A 25,052-nucleotide genomic window follows, 5' to 3' on the forward strand; every position below is an offset into this window, starting at 1 on the left:
TTAGCACTTCCTTTAGAATGGAGTGTTCTACTTATAACTGAGTTCCACATTAGTAATGGTTGAAAGAAGTCTAAATAGTATCCTATTGTTTTTTTTTTTTTGTTTTTTTTTTTACTGTCAATCCAATGTCTTTTCTATTGTGCCCAGTTTTCAGGCATGACTTTTGGTTTTTTTGTAAGTCATCCCAAGTTAAGTCCCAGCACCTCTTCCCAGCTTGATCTCATCAACTGAAATGGGAGGAGAACCCGGGTCCTCCAGGCAGTAGGTGGCGCTGACGTATAGGGCGCCGAGGCGGGAGGGGTGGAAATGTGGAGATGCGTCTGTCCGACTAGCCAATCGGAGGGGACTTCGTTATAGTGCTACTACCGGGTGAGTTCCCGCAGAAATTTGAAATGGCTGACGAGGTGCTGGCGGGAGGTAAGCTGCTGCGGGAAGTCATGGCAGAGAGGCGCCCTGTCTGCGCCGCCGCCGCGAACTTGGGGCCCGTGGATAAAGGTGAGCACTGACGCGTCGGGAGGATGGTCTACGTGGGGGCTCTCGGCTGGCCGGGGTGGCTGGCCAGGGTGGGCCTGGGCTCGCTCTCATTCCGGGCTCCCGAGAGCTCCGTCTCCCCCCACCCTCCGTCCGGGCTTCCCCCGGCGGGAAGGGGCTGGGATGTGCCGGGGCCCTCGCCTGCCGCACTCCGGAGCATGAGCTCCAGTACCGCCTTCCCTTTATCTGCATGTGGGGAGTCTCGACGCTCATTTCCCTTTTGGGGAAGCTAACCCTCCCCTCGACCCTTGAACTGCTCTTGAACCCCGCAGGAAGGTGACCTGCTTGGATTAGAGGAGCTCGCGGGGCATGGAGGAACCGGGTCTCAATTCTCAGGCCTTTGCTACCTTTCTTTGGAGATTCCATTTTTTAAAAAATTACTTATTTATTGTCAAAGTGATGTTCAGAGGGGTTACAGTTTCATACGTAAGGCAGTGGGTACATTTCTTGTACTATTTGTTACTTCCTCTCTCATTCCCCCTCCCCCTTCCCCTCTCCCCTCATGAGTTGTTCAGTTGGTCTACACCAAGTGGTTTTGTAAGTAGTGCTTTTGGAGTCGTTTGTCTTTTTATCTTTTGTCTCTCGATTTTGATATTTGGAGATTACATTCTTGTCTGCCTATCATAAGTTTCTGTACGTTGTATGTTTGTGTGAGTTGTATTGTCTGTTTATATAGACTGTCTGTGCTTAGGTATGCATAAATTCATGTGTGTGAATATTTCTTTGCTTATGTATGTGTGTATTTATTCTTGGCAACCCAGAGCCTTGCACGTGCTTGGCTAGTGGGCCGCCACCAAGCCACACCCCTGCTCTCTCATTACGGTATGGGTATCTTCTGACGGAGTGTGTAGGGGGGGTAGTTCACTTCCAGTGCACAGGTGTGGTGCGACTAACCTACGTGGGAGCTGGCAAAAGTTGCTTAGCTTCAGTTTTCCCCCTGGGAAAACAGAGCTATGTTTTTGAAGTGGTTGTCAAGAAAGACAAATATTTTATGCTATTACTTACATATGGAATAGAGAAAAGCTGAGCCTAGAGACTGAGCTTGTAGAAGAGTTGCTAGTGGATGGGAGAAATGGGGAGATGTTAGTCAATAGAGTACATTTTTAGTTATAAGTTCTGGAGATCTAATGGCAGCACTATGACTATAGTTAGATTTACTGTTTGTTGCATATTCAAAATATAGTACTACTAAAAAAAGTAAGCTAATATGAGATGATAAAATGTTAGCTTTACCGTGCTCATTTCCTAATGTATGCATGCATCAAAATGATTTTTAAACATCTTATAACACAGTAAAGCTGGCAAACAAAAGCAAAGTAGTAAATTATAGTGCTGTTGACTCATCTGTAATACTAGCTACTCAGATCTAAATCTAAGGGTCACAGTTTTGGGGCAGGAAAGTTCATGAAATTCCTGTCTGCAGTTAATCAGCCAAAAGTGGCAAGTGGAGGTATTCTTGAGTGGTAGAATGCTAGCCTTGTCAGTCTTGAGCCACGTGAGATTGTAAGGGCCTTAGTTCAAGCCCTAGTTACTGAAGGGCCCTTGCACACCATACACATACACATGCACAGTTGCTATTGTAAATAGTTAAGAAATTACTTCTTTAATTCTTTCAATTGAAGTCAGCACATTCTTTTTATTTATTTAATTTATCTATTAATTTTTACCAGTTCTGAAGCCAAGGCCTGGGTGCTGTTCCTGAGTTGTTGTTTTTTGTTTGTTTGTTGTTGTTTTTTCTACTCAGGGCTAATGCTCTACTGCTTGAGCCACAGCTACATTTCTGGCTTTTTTTGTAGTTAATTGGAGGTAAGAGTTTCACAGACTTCTTGCCTGGGCTGGTTTTGAACCACAGACCTCAGATCTCAGCCTCCTGAGTAGCTAGGATTACAGGTGTGAGCCACCAGCACCTATCTATTTTTGTATTCTTTATAGACATGTAAGCTGAGGCATAGAGAGATAGTCACAGGCTGGTGATATGTGATCAGAACTCATGAGCAGCAGTCCCTTGAGTACATGGGTCATCTGTGGGATAAAGTAGTTCTGATGGTCTGAACAAGGGCAAAGAAATGGATGGAAGGAGAAATAAAGGAAGATGTGAGATGCTACTAGTAACAATCTTACACATTTTCCCTGAAAACGAAACTCTTCTGCCAAAGGCTACCACCATTGGCTTTGCTTCTCTAGTCTTAATTAATTTAAGATGTTTATTAAGAACATCTTACTGCACTGAATTAGATAAGGATTCTGGCTAAATCATACTTTATGAAACATAATTACTTATTGCCCAGACCTAGGTTGGTTTGTACTTCCTGATCTTTTCCTTAGACACAGTTCTTGAAATTATGAGGAACCTAGTAGTTTTAAGTAAGTAAACCCTACGCATTATTAAGGATATCTGGGCTGTGAGAGTAGCTCAAGGGTTCAATGCATCTTAGCACTTACCCTTATTTGTGTTTTGTAGAAGAGAGAACTCTATAAGCACTTGAAATTCTGGGACAATTGAGCCTGCTTATTTTTTGTTGTTCATTAGGTTTATTCCAAGATGAAGATTCATGTCATGACTATAATTATCGTGCTAAGCCAGGTACCATTTTACAAAGCTTTGTACCTGAAGGAAAAACTCTTTTCCCAGAAATTTTTCAAACAAGTCAACTTTTGTTCTATGAGCGATTCCAAGCCTATCAAGATTACATTTTAGGTAAGTTTTTTGCTTCTTTTGTTTTTTGAATTTATTAGTAGATTGTCCCTCAGGTTGCTAGTTATTGGTTCTGAAAAAGTAGATTTAAATGTATTCGTTAACTTCTGTCTACTTTGTGTATTTTTAATTCTTACTGTGTTTAATTTGTTTGCAGCTGACTGTAAAGCCTCTGAGGTGAGAGAATTCACAGCTGAATTCTTAGAGAAGGTCCTCGAACCATCTGGGTGGCAAGCAGTCTGGCACACGAATGTATTTGAGGTGTTGGTTGAGGTAAGTTTAATTCTGTTAAGATAGATGTCTCTACTTATAATCACTTTACCTCAGACTGATATATTGAAGTTCCTGTTTTATAAACAAGTTGAAAGTAATGTGTTGTTTTTTTTTTACATCTAATTGTCATAGTAATTGAAGTGTTCCACAAATTTTAAGTGTTACCAGGAAATTAAGGCATATTAAATTTCTTTGTCCTTTGATAAGAAGAAATGGATTATTATTATTATTTGCTTTTTGTTTTGCAAGTCCTGGGCCTTGGACTCAGGGCCTGAGCACTGTCCCTGGCTTCTTTTTGCTCAAGGCTAGCACTCTGCCACTTGAGCCACAGCGCCACTTCTGGCCATTTTCTATATATGTGGCGCTGGGGAATTGAACACCTGAGCTTCATGTATACAAAGTAAGCACTCTTGCCACAAGGCCATATTCCCAGCCCAAGAAATGGATTATAAACCTGTGAAAGGAAAGGAGGTATTTGAGATCATTTAAAAGATAAGACCTAAACTGGTCGCTGGTGACGCATGCCTGTACTCTTTGCTACTCATGAGGTTGAGATCTGACGATTGAGATTTGAAGTCAGCCTACTCAGAAGAAGTGCCTGAGACTCTTATCTACAATTAACCAGTAAAAAGATAGAAGTGCAGCTGTGGCTCAAGTGGTAGAGTGCTAGGCTTGAGCAAAAAGGTCAGGGACAGCTCCTGGGCCCCAAGTTCAAGCCCCAGGGTCGGCACACCAAAAAAATAAATAAAAATTAGAAAAAAAGCCTAATTATGTCCAGTGGAGCTTTATTTAATTTTACCTTCTTGGTTGAAGTTCTTTAAGTAGTGTGAAGCAAATAGGCATTGGATAAATAGCTCAATTTTTAACTTAACAGAAGATTTATCTGTCCCAATATAAAAGTAACAACAATCTTATTTTTCAGCTGACTGGACCTTTTAAATTTGTATTTTAATTACAACTTGGAAATTTTTTCATTGTTTGTCAATGTATCACACACACACAAAAAAAACCCTTGTTAAATAGGGAGTGTGACAAGTTGCTTTAGCTCCTTTAGAAAAATGACATACTGGGGAGGGTGAAGGACGGGGTGACATTGTCCAAAAAGGAAATGTACTCATTACCCGATTTATGAAATGGTAACCCCTCTGTACAACACCTAAGTAATAATAATAATATTATATAAAAAAGAAAAATAATCTTGTAAAGGCACAAACCTGTAGTTATTTTGTTACATGCTCATCACTATCTTGTTTTATTTTTCTTTCTGATTACAGTGTGAGTTCCATGCAGGTAAAACACTAGGCATGTTCTTTACTATTTATAGTTATTTAAAAATTTTTTTTTTCTTGGTTGTGGAGCTTGAACTCGGTCTGGGCACTATCCCTGAGCTCTTCAGCTCAAGGCTAGTGCTCTACCACTTGAGCCACAATGCTTCTTCCAGTTTTCTGGTGGTTAATTGAGAGTCTCACAGACTTTCCTTCCCAGGCTGGCTTTGAACTGCGATCCTCATATCTCAGCCTCCTGAGTAGCTAGGATTATAGGCATGAACCACTGATGCTGGCTTTAATTTATTTTTATTTGTGCTGATACTGAGGCTTGTGCTCAGGGCCTGGCTGCTGTCCCTTAGCTTTTTTGTTCCTTTGTTGTGTTGCCTCCTCAGCCACAGCTTCACTTTTTTTTTTTTTTTTGGCCAGTCCTGGGCCTTGGACTCGGGGCCTGAGCACTGTCCCTGGCTTCCTTTTGCTCAAGGCTAGCACTCTGCCACTTGAGCCACAGTGCCACTTCTGGCCGTTTTCTGTATATGTGGTGCTGGGGAATCAAACCCAGGGCCTCATGTATACGAGGCAAGCTCTCTTGCCCACTAGGCCATATCCCCAGCCCCCACAGCTTCACTTTTGGCTTTTGGCAGTTCATTGGATATAAGTCTCTTAGACTTCACTGAGTGAATTGGCTTCAAACTGTGATCCTCAGATTTAGCCTTGAGTAGCTAGGATTAAGGCTTGAGCCACCTTTACTGGGCTGGGCTTGTCTTTTTTTTTTTTATTCTTTTTTTTTATAGAAAAAGGTTCTCTCCTATTTCATGGTTAAAAACCAAGCACACAGTTGGTGTCGTTTTGGTGACTCACACCTGTAATCCCAGCTACACAGGAGGCTAAGAACTGAGGATTACAGTTCTAAGCCATCCCAGGTATGAAAGTCTGTGAGACTCTAACCACTAAAAAGTCAGAAGTGGAGCTGTGGCTCAAGTGGTAGGCACTAGCCTTGAGAAAAAGCTTAGAGACAGTTCTGAGACTGAGTTCAAGTCCCAGGGCTGGCACAAATTCCCCCCGCCCCCCACCGAACTGTTCATTTATAGTGCTTTATATGTGTGTCTTAACTTTGTTTTCCATGTATTGAGTCAGATTATTTTAAATTTCAGGTTACAGATGTGGACTTTTCAGCCTTGAAGGCAGTGGTGAAGCTTGCTGAGCCCTATATTTGTAAATCTGAAGTGAGCACTTTCACTTTGGAGTGTATGAAGGAGCTCCTTGATCTGAAGGAATGTCAGTTGCCTTTGCAGGAGTTGTGGGTGGTGTTTGATGATTCTGGAGTGTTTGACCAGACAGCCCTTGCAATTGAGCATGTCAGGTAGGAAGAGAAATTGATAGATAACATTATGACAGAAAATTAATAATTTTCGTCTCTGTTAGACTCAGATGTAACAACTTTGTTACTGCTGTATTTAAATATATTTAGAGCTTGCTGGGCACCGCTGCCTCATGCATGTAATCCTAGCTATTTGGGAGGCTGAAAACAATAGAATCATATTTGATGCCAGCCTGGACAGGAATACAGTCCTTTCTCATTTTTTTTTTTTTTTTGGCCAGTCCTGGGCCTTGGACTCAGGGCCTGAGCACTGTCCCTGGCTTCTTCCCGCTCAAGGCTAGCACTCTGCCACTTGAGCCACAGCGCCGCTTCTGGCCGTTTTCTGTATATGTGGTGCTGGGGAATCGAACCTAGGGCCTCGTGTATCTGAGGCAGGCACTCTTGCCACTAGGCTATATCCCCAGCCCCCTTTCTCATTTTAGGATGACTATCATCCTATGCTATGTAGGAGACAGAGTAGGAGGATCCATTAACCTGGCCAGCCCAGGCAGAAAAATCTGCGAGACTACATCTCCAGAGAGAAACTGGACACTGGTATATGCCTGTGATCTAGCTACTTTGGGAAACCTCAGAGTAGACAAATAGCAGCTCAGGCTTATACCTATACAAGAAATGAGATCCTTTTCTTAAAAGTGACCAGTAAAATACAGGGTAGCAATGTGAGGCTTTGAATTCAAGCCCCAATACCTCAAAAAAAAAAAAAGTTTCAAAGACTAGGGGAAGTTCCTTTTTGTTTTGCTGGGGATTGAACCTACTTTTTTTTGTTGTTGTTGGGTCCTGGGGCTTGAACCTCTGGGTCTACGTGCTGTCCATGAGCTCTTCAGCTCAAGGCTAGTGCTCTACCACTTGAGCCACAGCGCCACTTCTAGTTTTCTGGTGGTTAATTGGAGAGAAGAGTCTCATGGACTTTCTTCCCCGGGCTGCCTTTGAACCAAGATCCTTAGATCTCAGACACCTCAGTAGATGACAGGCCTGAGCCACCTGTGCCAGCCTACTTTTTTTTTTTTAATCTCTTTTTCTTGAACCTGGTTTTTTGTTTTTTCCTTTGTTTGTTTTCTTTTTTCTTACAAGGCAAATGCTTTATTTTCCACTAAGCCACACATCCATCCTCTAGGATACTCTTTTATAAAAAAGTTAAAAATAAAAAATGCTTAAAATTTGTTGGTCATTTCAATCCTACAGAAAAGTTTAAAAATAGCACAAGGACTTCATTTACTTGATTGTTGCAAATGTTAACAGAAGATAGAGGATATTCAATTTTGTGTAGTTTAGAAACTGCTTTCAGAATTGTGGGTGGTGCTGACTGTTGTGGTAGTTCATACCTATAATCCCAGCTATGTGGGAAGCACAGGTAGGAGGAGGTCTGAGTCCAGCACTAGCAAAAAGCAGTAGCTTTATTCTTTGGAGAGTGTGACCAGCTTTGTATTTGAAAATTTCTGGCTTCTGTGTGGAAAATAAATGGAGGGAGATGCAATAGGAAATCCATTTAAGATGTAAGAGAGAGAGAGAGTAGCAATGAGTACTGATTGAGACTCACTTAAGGGTCTGGGATATGGTGGTCCAGTAAATAGGAAGGATAATGAGAGATGATGTGGAAATTTTGGCCAACTTCCAGTTTTGTGGTTTAAAAGAAAGTAGTGGGTGCTGGTGGTTCATGTCTATAATCCTAACTACTCAGGAGGCTTAAGATCTGAGGATTACAGTTTGAAGCTAGCTCAGTTTGTGAGAACGTTTGTGGGATACTTATTTCTAATTAACCACCAAAAGGCCAGAAATGGAGGTTTAGTTCAAGTGTTAGAATGCTATCCTTGAGCAAAATCTCAGGGAGAGCCCTCAGACCTTGAGGACTAGCCCTCACGTGGGAGGGTGGGGGGGGTTGGAGAATAAATGTTGCAGCAGGTGCAGATGACATATTATGTGCTAGTGAGGATTTTTGAGTACATTATGAACGGTACATATAAGTTTATTAAGTGGGAAATGTGGAAGGCTTTTGACCAGCACATTACACAAGTGTGTGAAGGAACATGTGCAATGGGGCGTTTATAAGCAAAGCCTCTGAAGCAGAAGTGCTTTATAGCCAGATTATTAATCCATGTAATATCACCAAGATTGGGAGTTAATTTAGAGAAAAACAGGGAGCAAGGAGAGTTGTTGTTTTTCAATAAGTGTAGACCAGGCCCAGATTTAGTTTAGTTTGTGTTTTCAGATACATTCTAGAGAACAAAGATACTATTCCATCTAGCAGATTTGACAAGTTACCTATAGTTACAGTTTGGGCCTTTTTTTTTTTTTTTTTTACAATTTTTTTCCAGAGCTGAAGACCAAACTTGGGGACTTGTTCGCCAGGCAAGCGCTCTTCCGCTGAGCTAAATCCCCAGTCCCCAGTTTGAGCTTTTTGACACTCCAGTAATGTGTCTGCCCTTCTCACCACAGTTTATACTTTTTGGTTCTCACCTTGCCTGACCTCTTGGCATTTGGTCTTTCCCATCTTTTTCACAACCTCCTCTTAGCTTCTTTTTTTGTTTTTAAATTTTTAAAATTGTTATTATTATAAAGGTGATATATAGTGGGATTACAGTTACATTAGGTAAAGCATACATTTCTTTTTGGACAATGTTACCCTTTTCTTCAGGCTGTCTCCCAGTTTTTCTCTCCTATCCCACGTACAAGTTATATAGTTCATTTTCAACACAGTGTCCAGTGAGTACCCTTTGTTTACCCTTTGTCCCTCCATTTCTGTGCCTCCCCTCCTTCATGTTAGACGGTATCTCAGTGGCTTGCTTTCTTAGTCTTCTTAACCAGGTCTCCATCTTGATCTCAAACAGAATGTTGGAGTAACTCAGCAATCAGTTTTTATGTCACTTTATTAGCCTGTTTTCTGTTACAGTCGCAATACAACATACTTGCTAATTTTAAGCAAGCAGTAGGTTTTTTGGCTAAGAAGTGCAAGCATAGCTCTCTTAATCACCTCTTACTGGTTTTTTGTTTTTAGGTGCTAGTCTTGGGGCTTGAAATTAGGACCTGGTGCCATCCTTGTGCTTCTTTTTGCTTAAGGCTAGTGCTCTATTACTTCAGCCATAGCTCCCTTTCTGGCTTTTTTTTTTTTTTTTTTTTTTTGGTAGTTTATTGGAGATAGGAGTTTCACAGACTTTCATGCCCTGGATGGCTTTGAACTTTGACCCTCAGATTCCAGCCTCCTGAGCAGCTAGAAGCTTCTAGCTGTGAAGCACTGGTACTCAATTTAACCACTTCTTAAAAATCCTACTTCTTCTGGGTACTGGTGGCTCATACCCATATTCCTAGCTTTTCAGAGGGCTGAGACCCAAGGATCATGGTTCAAAGCCAGCCTGGGCATGCAAATCCAAGAGACTCATCTCCAATGAACCAATAAAAAGCTGGAAGGAGAAGCATGGTTCAAATGGTAGATCCCTTGACTGGAAAAAGCCAATCAAGAATACTATTCAAGGTCCCATGTTCAATCCCCTGTACTAGCACAAAAAGGCAAATTTCTACTCTTACTACTGTTAATAACTAAATTTCAACATGAATTTTGGAGGGGACATACCAACCATAACAACCATCTATTTTATCTAATCAGTCCTGAAAGCACATTAGAGTAACCTGGGGATTACCCCCACCCCCTTTGGATATCATAAAGAATTTATTTTACACATAAGAAGAAACATATTGAGAAAGTCATCATCTAGATAGTGGAGAGGTAATTAGAAGTTCATTTTACTTTTTTTTTTTTTTTTGGCCAGTCCTGGGGCTTGGACTCAGGGCCTGAGCACTGTCCCTGGCTTCTTCTTGCTCAAGGCTAGCACTCTGCCATTTGAGCCACAGCGCCACTTCTGGCCATTTTCTGTATATGTGGTGCTGGGGAATCGAACCTAGGGCCTCATGTATACGAGGCAAGCACTCTAGCCACTAGGCCATATCCCCAGCCCTAGAAGTTCATTTTAAACAGTACCACTAGGAAAATATATATCACACACAGCTTGGTAGTAGACAGACAGGTTATATTATCATTTCAAATAATAAAACAAAAAAGATGACATGGTTTATACCCACAAGATAGGGCTGAAACACCATATGTGGTAAAGACCCTAGGCAAAATTGTTATTTGGGAATGAGTGTTTATGTTTTTTTGCCCTAAGGGAGCTGATTTTTTTTTAACTTTTCTGATCCCAGGAGATTATCTCAATAAAGCTCAATTAACTCAGATTAAGTAACTAATGCTGGGTTTAGGCTTTTATTTCATTCTGTTCTATAACATTCAGGGTTTTGATTGTAGTACTTCACAACTGTCTTAATTAGCTAACAGTTCCTATTTTATTTTATTTTTCTAAGACTGAGGTTTGAACTTGGTATCTGATACTTTGGCTCATTGGTAGTCATTCTACCACTGTTGGTGTCATAGCTCAGGTGGCCAACCCCAACAGTTCCTATTTTAGTATTTATTCCTGAATACCAGTATTTATATGTGTATCTATGTGTATGTGTGTACATATCTACTATATATCTACGTATATCTATATATCTCACACATCTCTCATCCCTTTAGTGAGAAGTATCTCTGTCAATACTGCCCTTACATACTCATGTGATATGAACCATGTGATTTTGCAGTGGTCTCTAATCTGAAAAATGCACATTCACATCTTTTGATTATAAAGATATCATTCAAGTCCTTATTGAAACTACTCTCTTCCAAGTCTGCATTTAAAATCTACTTCATGCTCTTCTACGTAAAACAAAACTAAGTAAAAATATTCAGCTACTTTATTAAAAGAAAAATGAATACTGATACAGTTGTTTTAGTAGAGATCATACATAAAACTGATTTCTACTAAAAAAAAAGTTAGAAACTTTTTTTTCACTTCAGAATTAGTAATCTACTTGAATTTGCTTTACAACTCCTGGAAATTGATGTTGTGATACTTACAGTAAACAGGAGTTAGCAGTAGATATACTTTACCTCAAACTAGCAGATTATGAGTGGGTTATAGGAGCCTGCCAGCTTGTTGCTACCTCTGTGGTAAGAAGAATTTGGATCACTGGCTTGATGCCTGGGAGAGCTCTGCTGCCAAGAAAAGCACTTTTGCCACATGAAATTGAAGCTCTAGAATATTCTCCCATAATTATCTTTTTTTTTAAGCTGTTTTTTTTCCTGGTATTTTTTTTTTTTTTGGTACTGGGGATCGAACCCAGGACATTGCACTTGCTAGGCAAGCGCTTTGCCACTGAGCCACATCCAGCCTTCCCATAATTATCTTTTATCCAAATTTTAGCACCAGTTTTTCACTTTAATTATAGAAAGTATCCAAGTGAAATATGCTTTAAACTTGTTGCTATCCTTAATTTCTTCATTAATATTCTTGTTCTGGGCCCCATGGTCATTGGCAAAGACTTATTTCCCAGTGGAAATCTTCTGGGTCATAATTGGGATGAGGTGTTGTGGTCATTCACACACTTGTTGACACACTGTCTAGCTAATGTTTCACCTGAAGCTCTTTATTCCTTACATAAATTGAATCTTTGGTTCTGTTGTTGCAATACATGGTACACTGGATCAGGCAGTCCTGGAACTTTTTCAATTTACTGATTATCAATCAGTTCCTGTGCTTGAGCCAGAGGTGTATGGCAGCAGTCAGTGGTGTACTGTTGGCACTTGTTACTTAGAACCTGGTTATTTTCACGTCATATGGTTCTGCACCAGAACATGAGGCCCTGAATTTTCCAGATTTTTTTTTTCTCTCTACACTAGTCACTGTGCACTCTGCTGTCTCCTGTATCTGGAGCTGCTGCGGCTCTGACATGGCAACCCTGCACTGGGCTGCATGGGTGCCCATATAAACTCCCTTGGGAATTAAAAAAAAAAAGTCTTCCAACTCATGCAAGAACAAAGGAATGGTAAAATCAGAATGTATGTATTTTATAACTCAATAGAAAAAAAAAGTTCCAGGCAGTGAGCATTGGCTAGTACAACTGAAAAGCTGATAGGGAACTTGTAGCAGGTAGATCAGACTGATAATACCAGTATCCATTCATCTTAACCTTATACAAAGGGGTGGCCAGGCATTATGTGTACTTCCTAAAGGTAATACATTATATCTCTCCTGAAGTATTCTTACCAGAAAACTTGTGAAGCCAGTCAGGCCTCCAGATCTCTCAGTTTACTAGAAATAAAGGAAATAGAAGAACACAGAAAGTGACCTCTTCAAGTATGTAATCAACAAAGTTCAGAGTGTAGGAACTGTTAAGTAAATTGCAAGGAGGAAAGGAATACAAATGATTAAGAGATACAGCAAATGCAACACTTGTTTGACTCTAGATAAAATTAACAGCAAGAGACCATTAGGGAAATTTGAACATTGACAGATTTTTTTTAAATAATACTAAGGAATTAAAACTTTCTTTGGTATAAAGATTTATTTTAGAGACATACTAAAAATTTATGAATGATGTATCTCTGAGATTTGCTGCTAAATAACCCAGTGTCCGGATTTTGTGAGTTAGAGGAGCAGAGGGTTAAGTGGGAGGGGTAGAGATGAAGATAGATTACCTATGAGTTGATAATTATTGAAATCAGGTGATAGTGATCATTATATACTATTCATTATTCCTTTGTTCTCTTATATATATTTGAAAAAATTTGTAATAAAAATGTTCAATCATTTGGGGAACTATATAAAAATAGGCTGCTCTTCCTCCAGCTGAGATTCTTATTGGTCTAGGATAAGGAATATTATTATTATTATTATTATTATTATTATTATAATTATATATTGTATTTGGCTGTACTAGGGAAATGAACCTAGAGACTCATGTTTCCTAGGCAAGTTATACCACTTGAGCTATACCCCAGCCCTTTTGTTGTTGTTTTGTTCTGTTTTCTGAGATCACTTGCCTTGGGTTGCCTTGAATTTTTAACCCTCCTGCCTCTGCCTCCTGAGTAGCTAGGGTTATGGCTCTGTACCACGATGGCTAGCTGATAAGGAATGAATTTTTAAAGCACTGCAGAGGACTTAATGTTTTAGAGTTCATGGAATGTTGCTTTATGTTCTATCCCCAAGTGATTTTATTTGTTGTCTTAATATACCATCAGTATGTTGACACTTCCCAAATTTGCATTTCTAGCCCTGAATTTTCCTTTGAGCTCTGAAAGTCTATGTTCATCAGTGTATTTGGACATCTTCTAATGGGAACATGGGGAAGACAAAAACTTTATTTTTTCTAATTCTAACCTGTTCCACTCTTTGTTACTCCACTCCATGCTCTCTCCCTACAATTCCCCCTTCCTCTCTAGCTCTCCTCTTTCTAGTTCACTTTGCATCTCTTTCTCTTTCTTTCCCTCTCCCTTTTCTCTTTTTCTTTGGGTTATTATTTTTCAGATAGGGTCTCAAGTTTTTTCACAGAGCCAGGCCTGAACCGCTATCCTGGATCTCTGTCTTTGGAGTAACTGGATTACAAGCATGAGCTGTTATACTTAGCCTTTCTCCTTGTCTTTTCTATGTCAGGAAATCATACAGTCTTCTGCCCACTTGATGATCTTTAATATGGTTCTGATAAAAGAAGTCCTAGTAAAACAAGTGTTGTGGGAAAATTTCACTAGCTGATCCAAAGTTCTCTATGTTGTATATACTTGTGACTATCAACCATAGCAAACACCACATTCATTTGAGAGAACTTTGTGTGTTTGCTGTATTACTTTGATTTGTTCTCTAGCTGTCACTACTGCAAAAACATTTGAGCCAGTGATTGAATTTGAATACAAGTAAGCTCTTTTTCAGGTTTTTCTACCAAAACATTTGGAGAAGCTGGGATGAAGAAGAGGAGGATGAGTATGATTATTTTGTCAGGTGTGTTGAGCCTCGCTTGAGATTGTAAGTATTTATAACTGACCTTGTATGTGTTGGAAAAGTAGTTATTCATGTTAATTTTGCTTTTGTTACAAATACCCCCTTCCCCACCTCCTCATTCAGAAACAGATATATAACAAATGTAGCTCTTGACAAATTATTAAATGAAATTGATGCAGAGACACCAAAATTTTTATTTATTTTATTTTTTTGAAACAAGGTCTCACTATGTAGCTCAGGTTGTCTTTGAACTCAAAATCTTCCTGCCTCTGTCTCCTGAGAGTCCTGGGATTTGTGTGTGTGGGGGGGGTGGTGGTGGTGGTGTAGTTGTGTGATTGTGTGCTGATCCTGGCACTTGAACTCAAGGCCAGGGGTGCTGTTCCTGAGCTTCTTTTTGCTCAAGGCTAGCACTCTTGCTTCCAGCTTCTTCTGAGTAGTTTATTGGACATGAGTCTTGTTTTCAACTCTAACCTGGTCTACTCTTTGTGATAGCTCTCCCTTTCCCTATAACTTAGTTCTCTCTAGTTCCTCTTTCTTTCTGTCCCTTTTCTCTTTTTCTTTGGGTTATTTTCCAGATAGAGTCTCAGTTTTTTCACAGAGCCAGGCCTAAACCACTATCCTGGATCTCTGACTTTAGAGTAACTGGATTACAAGCATGATCTGTTTTATGTAGCCTTTCTCCTAGTCTTTTCTATATTAGTAAGTGACACTATCTTCTGCTTAATTGATGTTGATCAATATAGTTCTGATGAAAGGTAGCCCCAATAAAACCAATGTTGTGGGGAAATTTCACTAGCTGATCCAAACAAGTTCTCTATATTGTATAACTTCTGACTATCAACCATAGCAAACACCACATTCACCTTAGAGAACATTGTGTGATTTCTATAGCTGGTAGGATTACTTTCCTGTCCAGGCTGGCCTCATACCGCAATTTTTTTTTTTTAAATTTTTAATCAGTTCTTCCATGTCAGACAAAGGGGTACAAAACATTATTACATTAAGTACTTGAAGAAAGTCCAAATCACAAGTAAGCAAGAGACACATCCCCAGCCCTGTTTAACAGTTTCATTGAGTTATAATATACACAGCATATTAAATTGTACAATCATTACTTAAGTTTTAAGGTATTTCTTCCATGCTTCTTTGATGTCAGCCTTAATTCCCACTCCCAGTTCCAGGTGGCTAAGCTTCTCCACAAGTGTACCTTTCCTGTATATTTCAAAATCTTAGATGCAAAATGTTCATACTGCGATTCTGAGCCACTATTGCCTGGTGAGTCCTGGGATTTAGTGTAGGTGCATGCCACCACATTTGCCTGTATACTTAAATACTCTGCTTTTAAAGATTGACAGTTTAACAATAAGTTAATGGCTCACTGTAAATCTGAATCTCATTTTTGAGTCTAACTTTCATTTCCTGCCAGGAAAGCAGAAAATTCTTACATCCTTACTATTTTCTTTCCTTTTCGTTTTCCCTTTCCGTTCTCACCTCCCCCTCTCTTTTTCTTTTTCTTTCTTTCTTTCTTTTTTTTTTTTTTTTTGTCAAGGTCCTGGGGCTTGAACTCAGAGCTACAGCTTGAATCTCTTGTAATTTTCCCTTACTTTAGCCCTGTTACACTAAAATAAATCTTTGCTAGAACTATAGCAACAACAAAAAACCCAAAATGGTTCAGTTAGTGTACTAAAAACCCTACTGTTAAATTCAAAGCTAGTTATTTGAGAAATAGTGAAACTAGTTGAATTATAGAAGATTCTTTGCTTTAATTAAAAAAGTAAAAAGTACATGATTCTATATAATAAGACACAGTAGAGTAAACTGACTGAAGATGTTCTGTCCAGCTCTTATATGAGATTTTTTTTTTTCTTTTTTTTGCCGGTCTTAAGGTTTGGACTCAGGGCCTGAGCATTGTCCCTGGCTTCTTTTTGCTCAAGGCTAGCACTCTACCTCTTGAGCCACAGCGCCCACTTATGGCTTTTTCTGTGTATGTGGTGCTGAGGAACCGAACCTGGGGCTTCATGTATGCTAGGCAAGCACTCTACCACTAAGCCACATTCCCAGCCCCTCTTATTTGAAAAATAGATGACAATATTAAATGGTTAATATTTCTGGTTAAAAAAGATTTCTAAAATACTGAAGCATTTCTCCAGATTATGAATGCTTTCCAATCTAATTATTTTGCCTGTGTGTGTGTGTGTGCTTGTACACGCCCGCATGTGCGCCAGTTTCCAGGGCTTGAACTGAGAGCCTTATGCTCTTGCTTAGCTTTTTATCTCTTGAGCCACATATCTAATCCAGGGTTTTGCTGGTTAATTGGAAATAAAAGTCTTGGCTTTGCCTTCCCAGGGTCGCTTTGAACCATGATCCTCAGATCTCACTCTCATAAGTATCTAGGATTACATATGAGCCACCAGTTCCCTGCAAAATAATTTATTAGTGATTACAATTATATGCTACAACTATGACCTGACAGTGTTTGTAAAGCACAAATGTTTAAGGAAAAACCTTATAAGGCATGAAAAAGTAGTGATTCTAATGAAGTAGTGCTTTAAAGTTCTAGTAGTTTTTACTTATAACAGAGAGATATTCAGAACTACTTACTTTGAGGATTAAATAATCGCAGTTAAGATAGGAAAATGTTCTCAAAAACTAGTGGATTTCAATTTGCTCTTAAACTTTCAGGCATTATGACATTCTTGAAGACCGAGTTCCCTCAGGACTTATTGTTGACTACCACAATCTCTTGTCGCAGTGTGAGGAGAATTATTGGAAATTCTTAAATCTGAGAAGCAGCTTGTCAAATTGTAATTCTGATTCTGAGCAAGAAAACATCTCTATGGTAGAAGGGTTAAAACTGTATTCAGAGATTGAACAGCTGAAACAAAAGCTAAAACTCATTGAGAATCCTCTGTTGAGGTATGTGTGTCTCTGTTATTCTTAACTAGTTAGCTTCTTTCTTAGAAGCTATGTTAATGGGAACTCATGGATCTTTTGGTTTCTTTAAGATATGTGTTTGGTTATCAGAAAAACTCTAGTATCCAAGCAAAGGGCACACGTCCAAATGGCCAGAAGGTAACTCATGTGGTCTCCTCCATCATGAGGACTGGTCTTCTGCAGTCTCTGCTCAGTGACAAGCTTTGTATAGAAGAAATGGAGATTCAGGTACAGTGCTGATTTTCTATGGAATAGGAAGTGGTGGGAGCTCTGCCCTTGGTTAGCATTGTTATTCAGCAAGCCTGCATTGGGCTCAGAGCACTGCCATGGGAAATACTTAAATGTGCACTTTGTCTCCATTTGCAAGTGACCCATAAAAGTACTTGTAGCAATACTTGTTGCTTTTGCAGGTTAAGATTTACACTGTGTTGTTCTCTAGTTTCATAGTGATCCACTGTCTGCTATAAATGCCTGCTATGAAGGTGACACTGTTATTGTTTGTCCAGGCCATTACATAGTACATGGAACATTCTCCATTGCTGACTCCATTGAATTAGAAGGTGAGTATAGAAGATGATCTAGCCAAATTCTCATGCATGAAAGTCAATCATATCTTACTGAAACTCGAAGAACGTGATTTCAACCCATTTGATTTCCAGTGAGTTGCCTTGGGACATTTAGGGGTATTGAAAACATAGAAAGATGGACCCGCCTTGAGCTGTAGATCTTTGTGGTAGTGTATGATGGGAAGTTGTTTACAGGTACATATAAAGTAATGACACCACTAGTAGGAAGCACTCCAGCTTTGCTGATTATAGGTGGCTTATGGAAAGGAAATTAATTTCTAGGATAGTAAAACAGCTGCAGCAATATTTTAATTTTAGTATATATTAAATTTTAAAAAATATTTTAGAAATTTGTTTGCTCTTATCCAACATGATATGTTGGTTATTTATTTATTTTAAATTTAGCTTATTTTTGTGAAGTGCATTAACCTTAAGTTGATACCAAAAAATTATCCTAATTCTTACAGCTTACTGAATGTCACAGATTGTATCCTGACTAAAGTATATTTTTAAGAACATTAATGTTGGCTGGGAATATGGCCTAGTGGCAAGAATGCTTGCCTTGTATACATGAAGACCTGGGTTCAATTCCCAAGCACCACATATATAGAAAATGGCCAGAAGTGGCACTGTGGCTCAAGTGGCAGAGTGCTAGCCTTGAGCAAAAAGAAGCCAGGACAGTGCTCAGGCCCTGAGTCCAAGACCCAGGACTGGCCAAAAAAAAAGAACATTAATATTGGTAGATTCTATTAAAAATACATTTTTAACAGTTATAGTCTATGGATTTAGAATGATCCAAATATAATAGTTTATCTCCAGGATAAAGCACTGCAATAAAAATACTTTTGGTACAGTGAAAATAACAATAGTTACAGTTATCGATCTATTGATATTATTAGTTCCTCTTAGATTGGTGAAGAACTTATAATTGCCAGAGTGTCATTAGTATTGATACTATTAGTATTAATTATATATTAACCATATAGAATTCTGGTTAAGTATAAAAATACATTTATGAACAAGAAGCATTTCTGAGAATTGGACAGATATGGTATGTCTGATGTGAATATATGGAGTGATTCATAACGTACTTGTAACAAGTCATGTATATTGAGTACTATATTAAGGGTTACAATATAGCTTTGTATTTTGGTTAGAAAATCAATTAAATTAAATTAGAGTTTTAGATTTTTAACTGCTAAGACTGGATAATTTGTATAATTATATCAAATGTATTCCTCAACCTGAGACTTTTTATGTTTCTAAAGATTATAATTGTTATTGTAGAAAATATGCAAAATTATAATGGTTATTGTAGAAAATGTGTAACATACAGGCAGACACATATAAGGAAGCAGAGACAAATTGCTCACAACTCCATACCTGGTAACATTCTTGTGAATAGAGCCTCCTAATACATCCTTTACTGTTCTTCAGGTCTTCTCTATACTCCTCAAGTACAGACTGTACTTGCTGTTTAGAGCAGCTACTGCTTTCATCTAATTAAGCCAAGATTAATCTTTAGACAACAACAGTTATTTCTTACTTAAAGCTTTGTCTATGTGGCTTTATGATGCAGTAGTCAAGTTCTTGAGTTTTCTGACACTGTAAATTCATTTAGTTTAAATTGCATTATTAGTTGTAAGATTTAGCTGGGGGCTAGGGCTGAATGGTGTTAGAGTAGTTGCCTTACATGTAAAAATCCCAGAATTTGATCCCTAGCACTGTAAAGAAAGAATACTTATCTAGAGATCTGATGTTATTTGTTATTAGTGAAATGAGCCCTTTTTTTTGTTTTTTGTTTTTTGATTGGTTGTGGGGCTTGAACTCTGGGCCTGGGCACTGTCACTGAACTCTTCAGCTCAAGGTTAGTGCTCTACCACTTTGAGTCACAGCACCACTCCTGTTTTCTGGTGATTAATTGGAGGTTAAGAGTCTAATGGACTTTCCTACCCAGGCTGGCTTTGAACCTTGATCCTTAGATCTCAACCTCCCAAGTAGCTAGGATTACAAGTGTGAGCCACCAGCACTCCAACAACCCTTGTATTTGAAGTCAGCTTGTCAGATTTAAGTCAATCTGCTTAACAGAATTGTTAATTAGATAATCTTGAGAAATGCTGGGCTTATTTAAATACACATAGAGTCATACAGTGTTAGAGACCATATTGGAAGGACTGAAGCTGATTATGTTTAAATCTTCTGATCCTTCTGTGAACCTTTAGGAGTTTTTTTTTTTTCTTTGCTTTTTTTTACATAGTGTATGTAGTCTGGGTTGATTTGGAACTCAAACTGACTTTGAACTTAGGATGACTCTTGGGATGATCTTGAATTTATGATCTTCTTAGCCTACTTAGTGTTGAGAATCATTATTTTTTGATGTTGGGTCAAATTGGTAATTTATTAAAAATTGTATACACTGCTTTAAATTAATGTAAATATCTGGGGAGGTAGATTTTATTTAGCTACTGGCCTACTGTATCACTTAGAATCATGAACTAGAGAAATCTGTCCTAGAGTGTGTACACACTTAAGTGTTTTTTTCTCTCCCTTAGGTTACGGTCTACCAGATGATATTGTGATAGAAAAGAGGGGCAAAGGAGACACTTTTGTGGATTGTATAGGGGCAGATATTAAAATCTCAAGCATAAAATTTATTCAGCATGATGCTGTAGAAGGAATCTTAAGTAAGTATTTACATGTTTGTTATATTATTTGTTCTAGGCTTTGAAAGAATGCTTTCTATGGAAGATAGAATTTAATGAAATGCCTTGAGTATATGGAAGGCTGATTGTGTATATAGCATAATGACTTAGAAAGCTTACTCCAAAGTGCAAAGCTAGTTCATTGAAGAGGTTTTGTTTGTTTTTGGTCTGAGACTAGGACCCAGGCTTGGAATCTGATACTTTTGCTCATTTGCTGATGCTCTACCACCTGAGCTATGCCTCCAACCTCAAAATTTATGTAAATACTGGTTACTTTGTTTTGTTTTCCTTTTTTGCCAGTCCTGGGGATTGAACTCAGGGCCTGAGCACTGTCCCTGGCTTCTTTTTGCTCCAGGCTAGCATTCTACCACTTGAGCCACAGTACCACTTCCCGCTTTTTCTGTATATGTGGTACTAAAGAATCAAATCCAAGTGTGCACTATACCACTAGACCATATTAATTTTTGTTTTTAGTCATTACACTAGAAACAAAGAGCACAGACCACAAGAATGTAACACTAGACCAAAGCCAGATTTCTTAATACTGTGCTATGATTTAAATCCAGTTTGCTTTCTAAAGATTCATGTGCTGGCATCTTAGTTCTTTGTGAGTTGGAGACTTTTGGGAACTAATAGGTCACAGATGCTCCACTCATTAATAGATAAATGCAAGTATCACAAGAGTGGATAGGTTTTTTTGAAAGTGGATTGTTATAACAATGAGTAAGCCTGCTATTACAAAGAGTAAGCCTGCCCCCTCCCCCAATAATCCCTTGTTTCTTTGCTAGTAGTACATGTGCCCCTGTTGCATATGACATTTTACATTTATGCTTCTTGTTGTAATGCAGCTGGGGGGATATTGTCACACTGTACTTACTTGTAAGCCACCAGAGCTGGGTGCCAGCGGCACATATGTATGATCCTAGCTACTCAGGATGCTGAGATCTGAGGACTGAGGTTCAACCCATCCCAGGCAGACAAATCTGATAGACATAGCTCAAATTAACCCTCACAAAGCTGAAACTGGAGGTGTGGCTCAAGTGATAGAGCAGTGATAGGAAAAAGCCGAGCAAGAGCACAAGACCCTGAGGCAAAGTCCCAGTACTGGCACATGTGCGCAACACACACACACACACACACACACACACACACACACACACACACACGCATATACACGAATCACGACTCTAACCTTTTTTTAAAAGAAACCTGTTAATAGCCCAATGTCAAGCAGTTTGTTATAGCAACACAAAACCAACCAAGACACATTGTTCTAGTATGACTTTCTAGAATCTGTATGCTTTTATCTTTTGTATACTAATTCTTCTTTTTAAGATACTCAGCAAAGCTGCTCATTCACACACACACACACACACACACACTTTCTTGTAATGAATGAATGCTTCACATTTCTGAGGTTGTTATTCTTTTTTAAGACTTGCCTTTTGTTTTAGAAAATAGTCATCATTTTACATTTTTTTTGTGTTTGTAATGCAGGTAACTTTAAATTGTACTTCTTGAGAAATATTTAGACTGTGTCTAGTGTTGTAGCCCATTTCTAATACTGAAATAGGCATACTACTTTTTTTTCAATACTATGAATTCAGGAACTTGCTAGGCAGCCACTTTACTACTTGAGATGTTGATTTTTAGCTCGCTGGTATTGGATTGGGTCCTGAACACAGGGCTTGGATGCTGTCCCTTAGCTTGTTTTTGCTCAAGGCTGATGTTCTACCACTTGAGTCACAGGTTCACTTCTGGCTTTTTGCCAGAATTGGACATAAGAGTCTCATGGACTTTCCTTCCTGGACTGCACTGCAATCCTCAGATCTGTTTCCTTAGTAGCTAGGATTAAGGCATAAACCACCAGTGTCTGGCCTTTTTTGTTATTAGTTATATTGGGGATAGTGTCTTATGTTTTTTCCAGTCTGGCCTACACTATGATCAGTTCCTTATTTACATAGCTGAAATGAAAATTGTGCATCACTATTTTTTTTGTCGAGATACAATCTGGATAATTTTTTGCCCAAGTTGGCTTCAAACTTAAACCTTCCAACTCTCCCCCTCCTGAGTAAGTAGGATTATTAGGTATGAGTCACTGCAACCCTTTGTTTTCACTGTAGTTGTTCATCGTGGCAAGACTACACTCAAAAACTGTGTGCTGCAGTGTGAAACCACAGGTGTCACCATACGAACATCAGCTGAATTTTTAATGAAGGACTCAGATTTATATGGTGCCAAAGTATGATAATTTCTTATTGCTTTAAAGGAAGTAGTTATTCGGTTTAAGTTCTGCATGAATTAAATATAAGACCAAGATATAAATTCACTTCATGTATGTTCCATCAGTGCCCAGCTAGCAGACTTTCATAGAAGTTAGGCTGCTGTTTGTTTATATATGCTCTATTCATATGTAAATGAGGTGCTAATGCTTTCTCCCTATATACTATGACTCCTAAAAACAACGTAGCATGCTACAATAGCTGCACCATAAGTGAGCACACACATCTTCATTTATACATTGTGAATTAATTCATTCCTAAATGGTTTCTCAAATAGCCATAAAGATATGAATGAACATTTGGTTTTCAAAGTGCCTGCCATATCATAAGGAAATAAATTATTGGAATTTCCTTTTTTTTTGCTATGTAGTGTGAAATAACTGGATCATGTACGGAACCTATCTAATTATTTGTAGAAATAGCACTGACATTAAGTGCTGATTTTATCATGTGTAGTAGTAGGAACTGTTTAACTCAGAGGTGATTTCTAAATTAGTTTTTTTTTTTAAGAAATATGTTAAGGTGGCTTGATTTTTGTTTTATGAAAAATAGGATATATTTCTCTCTTTTTATTACCTCTCAGAGAACAGTCATTTTAATAATTATATTATTATTTTAATTTATTGTTAAATGGTTTATTTCTGACAGAATCTAGAAAAATTATCTGGAATAAAAGAACAAAAGACAATGTGACATTTTTAGCATTGTGTGTGTGTGTGTGTGTGTGTGTGTGAGGTTTTGAAAGTAATGTGATCAATATACACAAATTAACTAAAGTATAATATACACATGGATGATCCCAATAGTATATCTCCTTTGAATGACTGACTTAGAATTTAACAAGAAGAATACCAGAAAGCAGTAACATGTTGTTGGGAGGAGGGTAGGGTAGAAGGAGTAGTTTGGACTAGGAAAGGGAGGGCAGATGAATGGAATGAAAAAAGGTGCTGAATATAGACATAATGTTCACTGTACATGTATGAGGTGATGGATGGAGTTGGAGAAGAGGAAGAATGCTGGAAGGAATGGTATTAGTGGAGATGCATTGCACACTGACATGTTGAACAGAAATCTTTTTGTACAACTCCTTAAAGATAAGAAAATAAATTTAAAAAAGAAAGTGATATGATCAGCAATTTGTTGGAAATGGAGCAAATGGAAGTGTTGATTAGATGTACCAATAAAAATTACCTTTGTATTTTACTTTCATACTATGTTAAAGGCTAGAATATGATTGTAATAAACTTTTTATAATCCTGTCTTTTAAAAAACTGATTGCATTATTTAATTGTAACTTGCAGGGTGCTGGTATAGAGATATATCCTGGGAGTCAGTGTTCCCTGATTGACAATGTGATTCATCACTGCAAGGATGGGATTCTCATTAAGGTGAGATTGGCTGAAATGTGCTCTTCCCAAAGGTTAGAATGGTTTCACTTAGAAAAAAAAAAAATTAGAAGTTTTTGTGTTTTGTTCTCTATTTTGTGTGTGTGCTTGTGCTGAGTGAGCTGTCTTAGCTTTTTCACTCCATATTAGCACTTACTACTTGTAGAGTCATTGCTTTTTAGTGGTTAATTGGACATCAGGGTCTTTCAGACTTTGCTGCCTGGGCTAGCTTCAAATAATAATCTTCAGATTTTAGCCTTCTGAGTACCTAAGATTATAGGTATGATCCACCAATGTCTGGCTTTGTTGTCTTATTTTGAAAACATTTTGTCAATTTTAATGCTATCTGTGGTTGGTGATTGAAAGGCTCTTATGAGAAAGCTTTGCTGCCTTAGAATCTTTAAAAATTACAGGGATGCTGTGTCATGTAAGCAAATCTTTTCTTTCTATCTTTTAGAATAGTGTGAAAAATTAGAAGATTTTAAAAACAGACAATTTGAATATGACAATTCCTTAAAGCATTTGTTTTCAATGTCACAGGACTTCTTAGATGAGCATTACGACATTCCCAAAATATCTATGGTAAATAATATGATACATAATAATGAAGGCTATGGTGTTGTTTTGGTGAAACCTATAATTTTCTCTGACCTGCAAGAAAATACCCAAGATGAAACTGAAGGTATGGTTTATTTAGTAATTTCTTAATATGAGAACCAGATAAAATTTATTTTAGCACTAACATCTGATTAGGACCCAAGTCTCCCTTCCCTACTTAAAAATATTACAGGAACATGGAGATAGAGAAGCTTAGTAAAGCCCTAACATTGTAAAATCTCAGAATGAAAGACACTTTCACCCAAAACTTTGGTTGTAATTCTGTGGTTCTGCAATTTCCTATTTTTGTGCTTTTATTGCCAAGGTGTTGTACATAGGAGTTACAATTACATATGTAAGGTAGTGAGTGCATTTCTTGTCAAACATTTTTACCCCTCATTGTTTTTCTCCCACTATCCCTCCCCCGAAGTGTAAAATTAATTTCCAACATATTGTCTTGTAGTATCACTGTTGCATTAGTTCACTCACTGTCTTACTGTTTTTGTGGTTCTTCCCTTCCCTAATTCAGATAAGCATATACATAGGGTACCAAAAATAAAAAAAGGAAATAACTTGACA

General features: G+C 38.3%; 1 protein-coding gene across 1 annotated transcript in view; it reads left to right on the forward strand.

The window, feature by feature from the left end:
* The first annotated feature begins 392 nt into the window (after positions 1-392).
* The window catches only part of Shcbp1 (SHC binding and spindle associated 1), a 32,448-nt gene continuing 7,788 nt past the window's right edge, over positions 393-25,052 (forward strand). The window contains exons 1-12 of the mRNA XM_048354750.1: positions 393-495; positions 3,062-3,229; positions 3,384-3,499; positions 5,919-6,127; positions 13,939-14,031; positions 16,690-16,923; positions 17,013-17,169; positions 17,381-17,501; positions 20,060-20,191; positions 22,333-22,451; positions 23,793-23,879; positions 24,417-24,558. Coding sequence (XP_048210707.1) covers positions 393-495; positions 3,062-3,229; positions 3,384-3,499; positions 5,919-6,127; positions 13,939-14,031; positions 16,690-16,923; positions 17,013-17,169; positions 17,381-17,501; positions 20,060-20,191; positions 22,333-22,451; positions 23,793-23,879; positions 24,417-24,558 — 1,681 coding nt within the window. The remainder of the gene's footprint in view (positions 496-3,061; positions 3,230-3,383; positions 3,500-5,918; positions 6,128-13,938; positions 14,032-16,689; positions 16,924-17,012; positions 17,170-17,380; positions 17,502-20,059; positions 20,192-22,332; positions 22,452-23,792; positions 23,880-24,416; positions 24,559-25,052) is intronic.

This window comes from Perognathus longimembris, chromosome 10, assembly GCF_023159225.1.
Source record: "Perognathus longimembris pacificus isolate PPM17 chromosome 10, ASM2315922v1, whole genome shotgun sequence".
NCBI lineage: Eukaryota > Metazoa > Chordata > Mammalia > Rodentia > Heteromyidae > Perognathus > Perognathus longimembris.